Below are 17,728 nucleotides of genomic sequence, written 5' to 3'. Positions count from 1 at the left end.
GTCATAACTAGGAAGCAGGGGGCTTTTTGTGGTTTCTAATGGCAACAGGCCGCAACCTGAGCTGCAGGAGGAGGAGGCAAAGCGAGGCATTGCTTTACCAACATGTGAGGCATCGTGGTGTGTGTGTTTTTTTTGTGTGAAAAAATCACAGTTCGTCTCTTCTATTTAATTGACAAATCTTAAATAAAGACGTTTGAGTTCATTTAATTAGGGCAAACTCGCGTTGCCATAGCAACCGTGCGTAAACAGTGGATCCGTTTCTGAAGGGGAGCCCGGCTCGCCTGCTCCCAGGCTCTTCGTGAAAAGAAAAAAAGAAAGTGAAGATCAGGAAACTCTAAGACTACCACCGGGGGTAGGTTGGTGGTTTTCTTTCTCTGTGTATTCACGCGTTAGTTGGTTTTGGTGATAAAAAACAGAAGTTAGAAGAGGCTGATGTTGTCAGCAATATGACCACATGGGGGCGTTGGGACATTTCCTTATTGTTCATTACAAGAATTGATGTATATTTTTTTTCAGTTCAGAGGCTGATTTTTTTGTTTGTTTGTTTATGTTTATGTTTTTTCTTTCTTTCTTTCTTTCTTTCTTTCTTTCTTTCTTTCTTTCTTTCTTTCTTTCTTTTTGTTTTTGTTTTTTTACTTTAGTTAAGTTTTCATTTTTGGCGATTATCATCATCATGGTGGCACCAATCTGTTGAAATAATCCAAAGGAAATAAATAGAATAATTCACACTCCAGTGTTTAAAAAAACTAAGCGAAAAAGTTGAGCTACTAAAAAATATACACTCTGTATTTTTGATGTCCTTTTGCAGAATTAGTCTGAGATTCTGTTTGATCTAATAGGTTAGTTTGATAGCAGACTTCAGGCCATTTTTATTGAGGGATCTGGGTTCTTTAATTTTCCTCCCAAAACTTACTCTTTCCCCAAAATTCATGTAATACATCAATAAACACGTTTAATTTTACTTCAGAAACCCTAGTTTTTACTGAAGCTTAAAAATACTGAGTAGAAATTATGACGAATACTCTAATAGAGTTTACTGCACCAAAAGTCACTTTTTTCAGTGTACACTGACTCCCAGCCTCTATTGGAGCATGTAGGGCCTCAAAAATCCTCTCAAGGTTGCAGTTATCCCTTTTATTTTGTTATCTGCATATATGACTGGTTGCACAATCAGCCACTATAAATATGACTTTTTGTGATTCCTCCTCTTTAAAAGTACGAAAGATCTTTTGGACACCTCCGGTCAGCGTCTCCTCTATGATCGTGAAGCTTACTGATCCAGACTGAGAGCATTTAAAAGTTCTTCACACTTATCCAGGGGATTTAAGTTAAATAGCTGTTTAGGATTTAAAATCATGAAATTTAAATGTTTATTTTAGTATTTAAATTTCTTGAGACAGATTTGAGGATTTTATCATCTAAAAGCCATAGTCTTCAAAATACCATTATATAAAAGGCTTGAAATACTTTTATTGATGTGTAATGAACTGAATCTCTGCAATATTCTAATAAATTACTTAACTTTTTTCTGACATTCACATTTTTGCGATGTTTCAGTAGTCTTAGAAACGTTTATGAAAAATTGGCATGGGGTGGTGCAGGGGTTAAGCAAGCCCTTAGTTCTCTATGCTGCTGTTACACTTAAGGTTCGACAGATTGCAAACCATCCACCTCTTTCTAATCCCATTTCCTGTTTGCCTACTATGTCAAGTTGAGTGAAGGTTTGTAGAGGACCTAAATACACCAGCTTAGGTGGTTTCTTGCTGTTTTAATAATTAGAGTTGTGGCAACAGAAGTATGAATCCAGAAATAACTAACCAGGGAACACAGGAATCCAAGCAGAGGAGAACAGAACTTCCAAAGGGAAGGAAGATAACCCAGCCAAAAGTAACTACAGAGTAAAAGCATAAATGCTAAATAGAACAATGAATGGAGCAAACAACTGATTGGGAGAAGGTGTGGGCAGAAGCAACTAGAAGGGAGCGAAGGGGGGATGGAGGCAACAGAGGGAGCAACAGAGAGTAACCAGGCAATACAACAGGGCTTAAATATATTTATATTAGAACTTAAATTACACTAAATGGAAATGAAACTAATGACTAGAAAACACAGAATAACATAAATCAAAGTGTAACTGAAAACACAACTAAAAATACAGATCAGAAAATCATGACGTATTACCCATAAAAAACAACAACAAACAAAAGCCATTATTTCCTAAGAATAATCTTAAAAAACAAGCAAACTGGTAAGTGTGGTGTATAATTTTCACCATGAGTAACGCGTGCAATAATTACATGCTAATGTATTTTGAGAAATGTTTCTACCAGCCTCTTACACCCGGAGCTGAAGTTTTTAATACTTTCTTTGCACAATTTCCCATGCTCAGTCAGACTGAACAAATATATTTGGTGTAAAGCAATTCACTGGACTTTGCAAAATTTGAGTGTACTGGGTATTAATTGTAGTATTTTCCTCTTTTCACAGTGGGATATCAATATTATTACCGCATGAAGAACTGAAGAGAGTAAAAAAGAGAGAGGGACATTGTTCTAATCATGAGTGCTTCAGTTTGCCCTAAAGTCAGTGCTTCAGAGCTGTGTGCTGATGGGGACAGTTTCCTTAAAAATGGAAAGTTGGGGAAGGCCACCTCACTGTACATGTCTGCCTTCAGGACTCATGCAACCTCTGCTGTGTCCCACATGAGAAAGCTGGAAAGATCTAGTCTGGAAAAGGTCATTTCTACTCTAGAAGGCTGGCTGGACAGTCCTGAGGGCAGCCAGTCTGCTGAGAGTTTTAATAAAGGCCTTTTGGCTGTTTTTCTATCCACACTGTGCCCTAACAATTTGTCTGCCACAATTTTTAAAATGGAATCACTTCTGCAGAGTGGCGGGTTTGGCTGTGAGGAGATTTCTGCACGCTGCACAGCCCTACTTGAAGGCAAATGTAATCCTCATCTAGAAGGTTCGACTCGTATTTTGCTGGAGATAACCCAAGCTCTGGCCTATCTTTTTTCACAACCTCACAGTCTGAAGGGAGTGAGACTTTACCTAAAAGCTTATCATGGTAACAAATTAGAAACTGTCTCACTAATCCACACCAGACAAGCTGCGCACCTGCCCAAAATAGTAAAAGCCTTTAAAGACCAAATAATACAAACATGTCCCCATATTGCATTATATAATAAGAAAGCAGCGACCACAGATGAGAAGGAAACAATAGATTTACAGGATTTTTCTATAGCTGTTGAGTTTTTAATGACCCTCTCCCCTGATGACAGAGAAGTACAGGAACTTCAAGCAGCAGATTTCTTCTTGATGGGTAGGTTTGCAGAGAGTGCAGAGGTGTACTCTTCACTTCTACATCAGAAATGGCCAGTAGATTCTGAAGGCAAATTACTCCAGGGTGATCTTGAGAGGAAAGCTAGGCTTTTAACATGCCGAGCAGCTGCTTGCCTCTCAGCAGGTGGAAAAGCTGCTGAGAACTGCACAGATCTGGGAGAAGCATTTGAGATCCATCCTGCCACCGCCAGAACTTACTTCAAAAAGCTCTTTGATGATTGTGGGACAGGGGTTGCAGCTCGCAGCCATCTCCGTCAGCAGGCAGAGAGAGGTCTGTCTGTTTTCAGGGAGAGGGTCGCTGTCCGTGCAGACCTGAGGTCTACAGAGGGAGTTGAGCTCCTTGACCTGGTTATCACTGCCTTACGTACTCTGTGCCATTTAGAGCCTGATGGAGGAGGCAGAGAGCTGCGGGTGAGACTGGCTGACTGTCTCCTACTCAGAGGGGAGCACAAAGAGGCTCTCTCCATCTGTAGCCAACTAGCTGCTGCCCAAGGACAGCAAAGCTATCACAACACTGTCAAAGTTCTTTGTGGATATGGCCGACTTCTTTCTGGTGATCACAAGGAGGCATTAAAAGACTTCCAAGCTGTGATAGAACACAACACCCCTCACCCTGCCAGCTGTGTGCGGGCACTCTGTGGCAGGGGGCTGCTGCGCATGATGGCTGGGTCAAATTACCTCACAGCTCTGGACTTTATGACAGCCAGCAGGCTGGATCCTCAGGAAACAGCTCTGACTGTTCGCTGCTTAGTACCGTGGAACTTCAGGGGGCTTCTGTTTACAGTTCTGCTAGAGCAGGGGCGAGTCATGCTGGAAGGGTCGGCAGGGGACAGATCCAAGTCCTGTTCAAGTGAGGATCAACAGCGTGTCACACAACAGGAGCCGCTGCAGGCGCCTTCGAAGAGGGAGGACCACAGATCAGGGTATGATGTTTATCGTTTCTATAGGTTATTTAGTATAAACACATACATAAGATAAGTTATATGGTGCCTGTCTTGCTATTAATGTTAGAAATTCATGAGTTGACACATTATAACAAAACTCACACATATTTAGCTAAAACAAGTATGAAGGGTTGTAGATGGTCTCATACCTGGAAAACACATCTCACCACTGATAATAAACTAAAGCATTACATTTATTACACTGCCATAATAATGCGAAGCTTGCAATGTTTCGTCACATCACAACCACGAACAGCAATGTGTTTATTAGAATTGATGTTAGTGCAACACAAATTTGTGCATTTCTGAAAGAGGAAAGAATATTATAAATCTCCTAAATATCTAAAAGCATAGTAAAACATGTCTTTATTTAAACCATCCATTCTAACTCCGGCAGTATACTTACTTTCATTCTATTACTAAAAGTTTTATCTCAGCTCCAGCCCTAATTGTTTGTAGCCTCGAACATAATTTTCCCTCAGGATTACCTTGTTTGTAACTACATCTGTTTTAACGTTAGATCTGTTCAGCTTCCCTGTGTATACTGCTGAAAAACATTCCCAAAGCTTGAAGGACAGTGTTTGTTCAGCAGGATGTTAAGTTTTTTTTTCCCCCCTGACATTCGATTCCATGCTTCATTTTACGAAGAATTTTTCATGAAATATTCAAAGCTTTGGGTGTTGTTCTCCAACCCTAACTCGCTCTTAACAAATCCCTAACTTAAATCCCAACCTGTTGAGTGTTTTCTTTAGTCTTTGGGATGCTGCAAGTTGTTTATTTGTTTACCTATGTCTAATAATAAATGGCTTTACTAATTATGTTTTTTTTCTGATCGCAAAAGGCTGCACTGCATTTTGTTTAAGGGTGTCATAGTAAACAGAGCTCAATACAGATGTGTGACACAATACATATATTTATGATGTTTGTAACATTAAAAAAAACTAAACTTGAGCATTTGAATACTTACAAATGTACAAATACAAATGTATAAAAAATAGATAGACCCTTGTAATAAAGCATTACAATCATGTTATCATTGTAATGCATGTTATGTCTGCTCCTTTTTTCTTGGTTTGTACATTAGAACTCCTGCTGGTGTCCATTCCCTGGCTGGGTTGCTCATGGATCTACAGCCCAAAGCTGATGGGCCTCTCATCCTCACAGCAGATGCCTTGTACCAGCTTGGCCGGGTAGAGGAGGCCTATAGGTTATTACTGTCTGCAGGTTCCCCCAATCCTCGGGCTCCTCTCCTGGCTCGCCTCGCACTCCTTCAGCTCCACAGAGGCTTTCTTTATGACACCAATCAGGTACAACGGTTAGAGAGAAAAATTATATTTTTTTTATTTATGATGATTTATAACATAGCATTAGAGGAGCCAGACAAGCAAACAACCAAACCCAGTTATCCTGTAATTTATTCAAACAACTTTCCAGACATTTAATGTGAGTCATAAAACAAAGACCTTCAGGAATTCATTTAAAGCCTTTTAGTTACACTTTGTAATTTATAGAAGGTTTATTCAATCCCATTTCTCTACAAAAGGAAACACAGTAAATCTCTCTTTGTTTTATTTCACATACTAAAACACAAAGTTACCGGCAGGTATCTTACTCAGTACAATCATTTTTAATTATGTCTACTATGAGGCATGAGCCAAATAGACAATTTTTCTTCTTCAGTGATTTAGGGAGTTTCTTCAAGGTGACAGTTGGCTCTAATTTCTAGACCAAAGACAGTAGATCTCATCAACTTATAACTTTGAGGGAGTAACTACCCAATTAACTACCCTCTTATCCATTTTCTACTACAGCTGCTGAAAAAGCTTATCGCGTGCAGTGATACAAGTTGCCTGCGCAGCCTGCTGGCTGTGGCACAACAGAAAGACCGAGCACTGCTGCAGGGACACTGTCACGCTGCGGCTAAACGGATCCTGGACGGCTCAAGAGAGGAAAGCTCTGTCAGGGAAGCTGTGACGCATCTTTCTATTGCTATCATGGCCTCTGGTGATTCACTTTACTAAAAAGTTCTTGATATTGTGTTGTAAAAAATTTATTTTTTTTACAACAATTATTATATTGGAATACTGCAATCTTTTTTTAAGGTGGCAAGGCAGCAGATTCTCTGTTGGAAAGAGCAAGGTGTTATGTATTACTTGGCCAGAGAAAAACAGCCATATTTGATTTCAGTGCCATTTTAAAGGAGCATCCAAAACATGTTGCTGCTCTCTGTGGAAGGGGATTCACATACCTCATGCTCAATCAACAAAAGGTATTTTTCTTTTAAAACATGTGAAACTGTCTTAACAGTGGATGGGTTTCATCTGAATCTAAAAGATCCAGAATTTATGAATAACAAAGACTCACTAACTCAATAATTATTTGAGAATTTTTGGGCCGATCAGATAAAACCATCTTAGTATTTTTACAATATTAGCCTGCTATATATATGCAACTGTGTGTCACCCTGAGTCAACACATAGGCTTTTTGAGTAGTCAAGCAGATCTTCTGTACTAAATGTATTTGTTTATTGATGCATGCTATTGAGAAGATTTTTTTCCCCTTTAAATCTATCCTAAACTGGAATAAAAATGAAACTCTAGTCTTCATGATGTCAGAGGTCACAGTAACTATTAGCAGTTGGCCAATGTTAAGCTTGTGAGAATGATAGTGCTGACATCTGTCACAGCTTTCTCTTCTTCCTATCCAGGAATGTGTTCAGGATATCCTCACAGCTCTTCAGATAGAAGCCAAAGCAGTCATCAAAGAGATCCTTCTTCTCAAGGACAAAGCCCAGAAGCTGCTCTGTGATTGGCTGCATCAGTTCTGTCGCAGCACTTTGTCAAACACTGTGAGCACTCATTCAGTTCCATGCCACAATGAGCAGCTCAGGGAGGCTTTCCTAATTGGTGGAGTTTTAATGAGAACTGACAGCAGAAACCCCAAATGGCATCTTCTCTATGTGGACACACTTTTAGCTAAAGGTTGGTCACTGTCTTAACAACATGTACAAAGAAAATATGAAATTGTTTCTGTCTGAACATTTTCTAGCTATAGGGCTGTAGTTTGGCTGTCATTAGGTGGGTCTGTCTCCTTCAGGTGATATTAAGTCAGCTTCCAGCCATCTCTGCAAGGTATTTGGCTTGGAACCAAGGGATGCAGCAGCCCAGGCCAGGCTGGGAGTGTTGGAAACCTGGCAGCAGAAATACAGCACCGCAGCCTACAGGCTCAGCAAACTCCATGAAAAAGATAGACCTAGTCTGGACTTCTTGCTGGCTCTGATCCCATTTAATCAGCGGAAATACGTGGCACAGGTAAGTCTTAGTGCAAGAGTCAAACCCTTAGTACCACTGTGAGAGTGGGGGATACATTTTGGTATATGATTATCCTAAACCAGGGGTAACCAATTAAACATCAACGGGGTCCAAATAAAGAAAATCAGCAGTAAAGGTCAGCAGAATTTTTTTTATTATAATCTGTTACTATAAACAAAATTTAACTGAAATAAAATGAGGTGTTTATGCATCCATTGAATATTTAAATAAAATTAAAAAAAGATTTTTTTTTTTTTTACTTTTTAAAGATCTAATGTGTTTTTTTAAGTAGAGAACAACAATCATTCAGTTTGGTAAATAGACAATTTCATGATTCACATATTATAAAACACCTGAACTGACCACTTTTTTTTTCTTAGCTTTTTCTGGCTTAATGAGAGCAGTGGGCTTTACGCTGCCCTGCAAGGCTTTAAACCAGGCTTTGAATGGAGACAACACCATTCTCAAGCATATATCAAGGTTCTCATTTTGAGCCTGGATCCATATTTATTTTTAATTATGGTCATTCTCAAGAATCCTGCTTCACAGCAGTAGATTTAGCCAAATATACTCAAATTGTGTCAGGGCCTTTCACCAGTTCACCGCAGTTCTTCCAGCAGTCCACACTTTCTTTCACTTTTTCTCATCATCTTCTCCTTCTTTCCCATCGCCCGGCTTGCTGCAGGTTTGCCTGCTGTGTCTCAAAGTAGCTAGCAGCAGCAGCCCTAATTGACACAGTTAATTAGCTAATTTGTATCACGTGTTAATGCTGGGACTGAGGTTCATTTCCAGCAGGACAAAGACCCTAAAAATTAAGCCAACGCTAAAGAGGAAGAATTTTGAAAAAATATATGCATTTATTTAAATGTTGTCTGAACCAGAACATGCAACAAAACCTAAAAACTGATCTTGATAGAAACTCGATATCAAACTGGGTTTATTAAATTCAGCCTATAGGTGTGCTAATATGAGATTCTCACATTAGTACAAATGTGAGAATAAATGCATGCCACGTATATTTTTATTTACAAATATATATGCGCCATGTTTAATTTCTCTTTAAATTTGAAATCATGAAACATTTTGTGACCTTATGTAAACAGGTCAAGAGGTGTCATTTTGTGTGGTACTGCATCTATTATAAAGTTTGCTTTAGTATCTTTTAACTTGGTTTTTAATTTAATTTAGTTATCAATGTTCACTAAACTCAATTATTCAATAAAAAAAAGAGAGAAATATAAATAGATCTGCTTTTTAAACCTCAACAGGCAGCAGCCCAGGAAGCCAGCGTCTTGTCATCATCTGGTCAGTGGGACCAGGCTCTCACACTCCTGACAGTGGCAGTACAAGCAGCGGGCCATCACAGATCACAGTATCTTCGCCAACGGGCTGCATGCTTGGCACAGCTTGGCTTACATGGATTAGCCATAGCTGACATGGACAAAGTTATCCAGAAACATGGACCTGTCGCTAGCTGCCCAGACGACCCCAGAATCTGCGTGGAAGACATGTGTCGGCGAGGCCACAGCTTGGTGCTGTGCTCCAAAGAAGGAGCAGCTCTGGAGGATTTCACACAGGCTCTGGACCTCCACAAGGAACAGGCCCTTCACTGCATAGAGGAAGGTCTCGGAAAGCAGCGTCTGGCTGAGTGCTTCATGCGAGGGGCTCTGCAGCAGTATGGGGAGCAGCAGCTTGATAAAGCTTACACACTGATTGAATATGGCCTGGTTGTGGACAGTGAGAACGCAGAGCTTCGCAGACTTAGATCAAAGGTCAAACGAGAAGTGGCCAGCCCATGCAATGTCAACTAGCACTGATTAAAAAACATAAGGTGGACACAGAAGCTTTGTTTGTTGGAGAAACGATCAAACTGATGAAACATCTTCTAGATTCTTATAACATAAATCCTTGTTATTAATGCACATCACTTTACTTGATGTCTTCCACGATGGAGGTATGTTTAATGTGAAATATATTGTTATTTTTTTAGTACTGAACAACACAATCAGATTACCTGAATATAGTACATATTACATTTACCATCAGAACATTAGTAAAGTCACTATAAAAACAAGCAATTGATATAGGTTCTTAATTGACAGAAAAGCAGGACTTCAACCCTTGATATTTATTTCAAACTGTCCCTCCTGAAGAGGAGTATTTTTAAAAAGTGCCAAATGTGCAGGTTTCGAGTTTTTAAAATGCAGGAGACATTTCTTAAATTTTATTCATGGCAGCAAACACTCTTTGAAAAGCCAAAAAACAAAAACAGAAAAGCAACAAATAAATACTGGGTTTAAAATGTAAAGGATAATTTAAATACAATATCCGGGCATTAATATGTTTATCTGTATGGGTTGAGTTAATTGGGATTCATTAAAGATATGCTTTTACTGTTTGTGCATTATGTGTAGAGAGAGACGCAGCATGTACTTTGTCATTAAGCAGACACAGTGATATATTGGGGCTCCATATTGCCAAAGTAGGATTTCTCCCATTCACTCATGAGGTCAAAGTGTAGTGGACGGTCACAGAAGGTACAGGAGGCTGTGGCTGGGCTATTGAGAGGGAGACCCACCTCCTGCCAGACATCCACAAGTTTCACTGTAAGTACAAAAAGGAAATTGATAATAGTTAGGAATTTAAAACAGATTTGTGTGTGTGTGTGTGTGTGTGTGTGTTTTAATTTATGTTGTGACAGAGGTCACCGAAACACTTTAAAAAGATAAATCCCCTGCATGGACTCATGCATTTCTGACCTCAATGTAGTAAAAATCCACACTCACCCACAAAGTCCTCCATCATGCTGGGGTCATGATGGGGAGATGGAGCAAGGCGCAGCAGCTCCTCACCACGAGGCACAGTGGGGTAGTTAATGGCCTGGACATAAATGTTGTGTCTCTCCATTAAGATGTCGCTCACCTTAGTGTTCAGCTCAGCATTGCTGACCTGGAAAACAGGACAGGCACACTTTTATGTAAGGTTTGGAATATATGATGAGAAAAATTATGTAAAATGTTCTTTTTTATACAAAAAAACTCTACAATTGTATGTGGAAATTATCATTTAAACTGAACTTGGCAGTATATGACTAATTCTAAATATAAGGGGACCCATCCTACCCGAATGGGGATGATGTGGCTCGGGCAGTTAATGACAGGTAGGCCTTTGTCCATGAGCAGCTGCCTCATGAGTTTCACATTCCTCTGGTGGGCCCTGCGCAGCCCCTGGCCCTCGGTGCTCCTCAGGACCCGCACAGACTCCAGAGCCCCAGCCAGAACCATTGGGGGCAGAGCAGTGGTGAAGATGAAGCCTGCTGCGTAGGAGCGCACCGTGTCCACCAGGGCAGCGCTGCTGGCAATATAGCCTCCGACGCAACCAAACGCCTTTCCTTAAGCAGTAACATAAGACTGATTATGTCTGTGCCAGTGTGACATGAATGAGTAAAATAATGTAATTATTTTTTATTAAAATCAGGCTGTATAAATATATAAACTTAAGTTATTGTTTCTTTACAATGCTAACAATTTTCGCAGACTTTTTTTTTAGAGGATGAATAATATATAATGCACAACCTATTACGTTTAATGGAGCATAATATATATTTTTTTCTTTTAATATATTTGGAAAGATTTTTTCTAAATGACATTTAATCAAAGATTTCCTCAAAACAAATACAGAAACAAGTTTTGTGATTCTCAGCAGAAAACAGTTTTAAAGGTTCAATTACACTGTTGTCTCTATCTGACATCAAAATAATTTAAACATAGCTTGTTTTAGGGTAAATTATTCCTGTTTGTTAAATGTTAGGATAATTAGATTTTTAAAAATGTCTTCAATTCCATATGTTTTAGTCTTCCCAAAAGATGATGTCAGAGCTTTTTAAAGCTTCTGATGGGTAGATTCATAACCTTTTTGATAAACAGAGGTACACCTAAGGCCAAACTTCCAAACACATTGATTCCTCATTTCAAAAATACGTTCATATTTTCTTATTCCGTCAGGGTCATGGTGGGTCTATTATATAATATATAATGGAAATAGAAATGAGAAATGATAAAACAAAAAAATAATTTTGTAAATGGCAACTAATCTAGAACAAAAAGAATTAGCCAAATTACAAAAAACAAAGAGTTTCAGGAATTTATATGTAACTATTTTAGGAAATGTTCTTTTACTTTTTACAGCTGCAACATCTTCTATCTCAATGTTCAGCAAACAAAATTTACTGCTGCTAATTCCAGAGTTTTTTGTTTGTGCAAAATATATTCCAAACACACAATATATAAGCCCTAGTTTTAAAAATTTAATACAGGTCAGTAATATTGCTGTTCATCAGTTCTCTACAGTTCCATGGTCTCAGTGTTATTGAATGTATATTAAATGATTAAATAAAGGTAAAACTCCTGGAGCGTCGCACCAACAGGACAAATGAGATGCAAATGTCAAGGGTAATAATCTTGGATTAGTTTATGTTGTTTTCTTTCTGAATCATTGCAGCTGTCCTTAGTTACACTCAGCATGAACTGCATGAGGATAGCTTTATCAGTGCCGCCAGAGAGGGAGGAGAACCGACACCCAGCTGATAAAACGCCTGCTCCACTGATGAAAGCTTAAGCCTTTTCTGCACTTCAGAAAAGTCATATGGAGAAAGTTTTTGCGGCTATTTTGGCTTAAGGACAGTGTGTCGGTTTGTATAGAACTGGCTTGGCATTGGAGATTAGCACCGACAGAAACGAATTCAGTTTAAACCTACATATTTGCACTTCCTTTACAAAGTTTGTAGAAATTAAAACAGAATAATTTGTTCATGTCAAAAATAATTGACAATTTCCAAAATGAAAAAGCAAAACTGTTATATTTCAGAGAAGCTATTTCAAACAAACTCACCCAAGGTTCCGGACACCACGTCAATCTTATGCATCACGTTGTCTCTCTCTCCGACTCCGGCACCATGGGCCCCATACAGACCCACAGCGTGGACTTCATCCACAAAAGTCAGGGCTCCATAGCGATGAGCAACGTCACACAGCTCTTCTAAAGGACATATGGCTCCTGGAGACCCAAAAGAGAGATAATCAGCTTTGTTAAAAATTGCAGCACATCAACTGTGCATATGTTCATCTGATTGCTGAATGCACTTCAGTATTTTTGTGTGTTTATCTTTACTTTGGTGGGATTTGGGGGATTTTTCTCAAACATGTTTACTTAGGTAAAATTCAACAGAGTTCTTAATGCAGTCTCATTTGTTGATATCCAATATTCTCTTTTATTTTCAAAAAAATCAAGACCAAAGCAGGTTTCCTGATGAACTACTAGTTTAATGCTGTTTTAAAGGCCACAACTTATGCTAAATTAATTATAGTATGCAAACCCCTGGAGGAAAACCCTGACCCACCTGTTGTTCAATCATTTTAAGACATGACAACAAATAGAATAGAATAAAACTCTTTTTGTTTGTCATTGCATATCAACAGCAAAAAGCCAGGTAAATGGAAACATAAAGGACCAACAGCTATTAAAAGAAATAATGAGACACTACAGTGTATGTATTTTTCACTTGCATGAAGGTCCTTATGAATGTAAGAGACCCACCGTTCATTGAGTGCACAGTCTCAAAGGCCACTATCTTTGGAGTCTTTGGGTCTGACTGCTGCAGCAGTTCCTCCAGATGTCGGCTGTCGTTGTGGCGGAAGATGAAGCGTTTGGCTCTGCTGTTCCTGATGCCTTGGATCATTGATGCATGGTTCCCTGCATCTGAGTAGATCTCACAGCCTGCACAGAAGAGAGAACACCCCATAAAATAAACGGCTACTTATATCCAGAGTTCGGTGGTTTTGGTTCAGACTGGAACAACTTTCTCCAGTTCTAAATTTTCAATGTATTCATCCAGCTCACAGGTTCCACTTACCTGGAAGCATTTTAGCCAGAGTGAAGAGGGTGGAGTCATTTGCAACAAAGCAGGAGGAAAACACCAGAGCAGCGTCTTTCTTGTGCAGCTGGGCGAGCTCCTTTTCCATAGACACATGGAAGTTGCTGGTGCCAGAAATGTTCCTGGTCCCACCTGCTCCTGCCCCGTGATTCTCCAGGGCATCTCTGAGGACAACCACAACATCAAAATACTTTGGCAAGCCTGAATCCTTTATTGTATGAAAATTTTATTATTTTGACAATAATAGTCAATCTATTTCTGTAGTAATATTGTCTAACTTGAATCTTATTTTGTCATCTTATTTTAACAGGCTTCCCTGTTTGCAATGCTGTCTTTTATGAGAAATAAAGATGAATGTTTTCAGAATTATTTTTTTTATGTTTTTAATTTTTATTAGATTCAGATGTATAATCAGAAACAGACCAACATTTTTTTTTTCTGAGAAATGAGATAAACATTTTGTCAATAAGTGACTTCAAGGTTTGGGCTTAAAACTAAAATCAAGTAATCATTTTGATATTTTTTTATACTGATAGTATATAATAAAATAGAATAGAATAGAATAGATCAGCAAAGGAAAAAAAGACCAATAGGAAAATAAGTACACTGAAGTTATTGAAAAACAATGAATTGAAATGTTTTTATGTTGCTATGTTATATTTTAGTTTGATTTTTCTGAATGCCTTTGATGTTTGGGTTTCATTTATCAGAGATGTTGAACCATGTTCCTGTTATTTTAGAAAAGAAGATTCTGATGCAGGAGAAACAGTTTTACAGTAAAAGCCAAACTTCCACCTAAGTTGAGTCGGACGCCAAAACATTTACTGGACAATGAACAAAACGGATTTTAAATATTAATCTTTCAAAATGTTTAGGCAGAATACTGCACAGAATAAAGAATAATTAGAATAGACTCAATAGACAGTCTCTGGATCTGCCTTTCTTCTGCATATTTTTGTGAATGCTGATGAACTCAATTAGAGACAAATATAAAAATATAACTGTAATACAGTCAGGTTTTACCTGCAGCTGCGTCTACATACCTAATAGCATCCACGACCTTCGGGTGACGGCTCATTCCTAGATAGTCATTGCTGCACCACACGGAAACCTGAGAGGCGTTTTCAGCAGAGCTGGAGTAATCCTCTGCATAAGGGAATTCTTTGGCACTCCTGTTCACCGTCTTAAACACTCTGTAAGTGTGATCCTTCTTTTTCTCAGCGATCTTCTCCATAAAGAAGCTGTCATAGTCATAACTTGGCCCAACTGGAATGAGGATTATATAGGCATAAAATCAGTGCTCAGATACAAGTTGCCTCAGACGTTTGTAGGGAATTAAACATATAAAATAAAGAGCATGTTGGAACTCATAAAGCTCACCCATGTTGTCATTGAGGTGGATGGCAGTGTTGGTTTGAAGGGACGATGGAAACACAGACTCTTTTAAACCTTTCAACAGAGAAGTCATCAAACCTGCAAGAAGTAGAAGTAGCTTTGAGAGTCCATATATGTGCATTTTTTGAAACTTGCTTCTCTTAGAGCCAAACTTATGATTTCTGTGGTCTTTACCAGCATTTCATACCTTCTTCAACGTCCTCCTGGACCTCAGGGCTTGCCTTCACCATCCCAATCTGCGAAGTGACAAAGGGGCAGCCCTTCGATGCAGACACTGCAACCTGAGTGGCAGTTTGAGCAAACCTCCTCCTTTGGTCCAGTGTTGGAAGCTGGTGGCCATTTGGCCTGGTGGATGATGAACTCAGGTTTTTCTCCAGAGAACCTGTACCGCTAACTGTGATCTGCCGAGCAATGATTGGACATTGGTCGGCAAGAGAAAGCAAAGCAGCTCCAGTTCTTCTTAGAGCTGGCTTTGGAACAGCCTTCAGGAAGGGGCAGTGATGAAGAAAGGCAGCCATCTTACAAAAGCTGTTCTTATTCTAATAAAAGACAGGAAAATAAGGCAATCAGTGAGTAATGCACAGGTTTTATCAGATGGTAAAGCAATCATGCTTTTGAAATAATAGTAGTGGGACTAAACCTGGCATAGCAGATGTAATGTTTCAGCTTTTTTTGGGGGGGGCTCTACTTTAGGGTGTGTCATTCAGCTTCAGCTTATCTGTTCACTGCAGGCGCTCAAGAGCTGTCTTGACCGACATCACCAGCTGATTACTGAAAAAAATTGTCCAGATACATACCACCTTTTTGTCTTCCATCGAAGAATTTATACTAATAAGCAAAAAAAAAACATTCTGACTCAATAGTCTGCAACTTCTGACATATAAACAAAAAGAAAGAATCAGCTTTTCTTTAATTCTTCAACTAGTTTGACCATATTTAGTTTCATTTTCAGAAAAGGGCGGTTCCCCGTATCTACTGTGGTCAACTGATAAGGCATTTCTTGGGATGGATTTGTGGCTTTCTTGTGGTGGAATGTTTTCTTTTCTTAGGCCTAATGATTTTGTTCAAAAATATCAATGTATTATTGCTATTATGTTTAACTTTGGCTTCTTTCATTGCTATCAGTTGAATAAAATATATAAACGAAAAACAGCCAAGATGTAAAGAAAACAAACATCTCATTTGGGTTACACTGAGACTAATAACCTGAATGAATAACCTAAATAAAATAAAACAAAATAAATGTTCAATAAACCAAAAATAAAATAGCTAAACAAATAAGAAATGTGAGCTTACCCGTTGACCTGCACTGAGGACGAACTTCAGAACAGCAAATAGGCAGAAAGTTAGAAGGCGTTGAGTCTTATGTGCTAGATGTTGAAGAGTATCATGCAATCAGCCTGGGAGGGGCCTGTAAAAGGGAGCTGTTTACGTATGTATGGGAGGTGCAAAGATGCTGATAGGGCTCAATTAAAGTTGCAAGTTGCTCTGTCCAGCTTCAGTTGAGTCTGAGGATAAATGATTATGTAATAATGAGGGAATTCAATGCAACTAAGAGGAAAATGTTAATCCTAAACCCTTTTTGGGCCTAGGATCCATGACAGCTTACATTTAAAAATGTCTTCTTAGAGCATATTAACAAAAACATTAACAAAACTCATTGGTTAACAAGTAGTTTTGCAATTTTCACTGTTATTATTAAAAGTAAATATGCAGCAGTAAGTCACAATTATATTATATCTGATAAATACTTATTGAGTGAATTATTTTGTCAAAAAAAGGACAATGGTCAGAGTACTCTGAGTGCAACACAGACTGTTTTCATATTCTGAAGGTCTCCGATTCATATTAACAATAAGTAAACATTTTTAACAATCAATAGTGGTTTATGCCAAGCAAGCAACAAACTTTGAATGACTTATAGAAAGAGTTGTATTGCTTTGTGTTGTTCTTGTGAACTTATAAAATGTTAAGAACTTAATGTCAAAACATTTCAAGGAAACAAAACCAAAAATGTTCACACTGGAACCGTGGATCATTATCAGCTATAACAAAAATCAAAGTTAATAAATAGTTCCTCTTAGTGGTATAATCTTTAATGCATTTCAATTTTAAAAATTATGCCACAACATTTCTAGTCAGGCACATTTTTTTTCCCAATAAATTATATTAAAATTACCTGAATGTTTTACACAGTAGATCCCTTCCAAGTTTTAAATACTGTTCTATTTAAGTACTCTAATAAGTCCTTTGTCTTCAACATTGTTTATTTTTTTTCACCAGCTCCTCTCAAGTGCTATAGGCAACAGTTATGGATTGCATTAAATAAATCTAATTTACTGTCTAGGGTTGAACTTTTTTCCTTTCCTATTTGCAAAACCCTCAAGCTCAGTCATACTGGATGCAAATATAAGGACCTATTTTCAACTCTTGTCTCACACTCCGAAATGAGTTTCCTTTGCAGGGTGGCTGGGCGTACCCTTCGAGATCGGGTGAAGAGATCAGTTACCCGGAAGGAGCTCGGAGTAGAGTCATTGCTCCTCTGGGCATCTCTACTTAGACAGCTGCCTCTGCAACTCAGCCCCGGATAAAAGGGAAGGAAATGGATGGATGGATGGATGGATGGATGGATGGATGGATGGATGGATGGATGGATGGATGGATGGATGGATGGATGGATGGATGGATGGATGGATNGATGGATGGATGGATGGATGGATGGATGGATGGATGGATGGATGGATGGATGGATGGATGGATGGATGGATGGATGGATGGATGGATGGTCTCACACTCTAGGTTTG

The 17,728-nt window shown here is 38.7% G+C and overlaps 2 protein-coding genes across 3 annotated transcripts; one reads left to right on the top strand and one right to left on the bottom strand.

Moving 5' to 3' along the window:
• The first annotated feature begins 227 nt into the window (after positions 1 to 227).
• ttc34 (tetratricopeptide repeat domain 34) lies at positions 228 to 9,492 on the top strand. The gene is made up of 8 exons (XM_015379095.1): positions 228 to 352; positions 2,488 to 4,264; positions 5,370 to 5,592; positions 6,097 to 6,289; positions 6,388 to 6,554; positions 6,994 to 7,267; positions 7,383 to 7,597; positions 8,866 to 9,492. Exons 2-8 carry the CDS (start codon positions 2,559 to 2,561, stop codon positions 9,406 to 9,408), a joined length of 3,321 nt encoding a protein of 1,106 aa, XP_015234581.1. The 5' UTR covers positions 228 to 352; positions 2,488 to 2,558; the 3' UTR covers positions 9,409 to 9,492.
• Positions 9,208 to 16,334, bottom strand: LOC107087501 (5-aminolevulinate synthase, erythroid-specific, mitochondrial-like). 2 transcript variants are annotated; one of them, XM_015379097.1, is made up of 10 exons: positions 15,565 to 15,585; positions 15,112 to 15,463; positions 14,910 to 15,002; positions 14,573 to 14,795; positions 13,509 to 13,693; positions 13,193 to 13,372; positions 12,488 to 12,652; positions 10,720 to 10,988; positions 10,384 to 10,546; positions 9,208 to 10,201 (listed from the first exon to the last, which is right to left on the bottom strand). In XM_015379097.1, the coding sequence occupies exons 2-10, from the start codon at positions 15,440 to 15,442 to the stop codon at positions 10,038 to 10,040; spliced, it is 1,773 nt and encodes a 590-aa protein (XP_015234583.1). In that variant the 5' UTR covers positions 15,443 to 15,463; positions 15,565 to 15,585; the 3' UTR covers positions 9,208 to 10,037. The 2 variants fall into 2 exon arrangements, with proteins under 2 accessions (XP_015234583.1, XP_015234584.1); XM_015379098.1 differs by lacking the exon at positions 15,565 to 15,585 and adding an exon at positions 16,221 to 16,334 and having other exon boundaries at positions 9,209 to 10,201.
• Between the last annotated feature and the right edge of the window lie 1,394 nt (positions 16,335 to 17,728).

This window comes from Cyprinodon variegatus, unplaced genomic scaffold (assembly GCF_000732505.1).
Source record: "Cyprinodon variegatus isolate N-32 unplaced genomic scaffold, C_variegatus-1.0 Scaffold185, whole genome shotgun sequence".
NCBI classification, from domain to species: Eukaryota; Metazoa; Chordata; class Actinopteri; order Cyprinodontiformes; family Cyprinodontidae; genus Cyprinodon; species Cyprinodon variegatus.
Note: the sequence above shows the minus strand (reverse complement) of the source record. Positions and strands in the feature narration are given on the sequence as shown.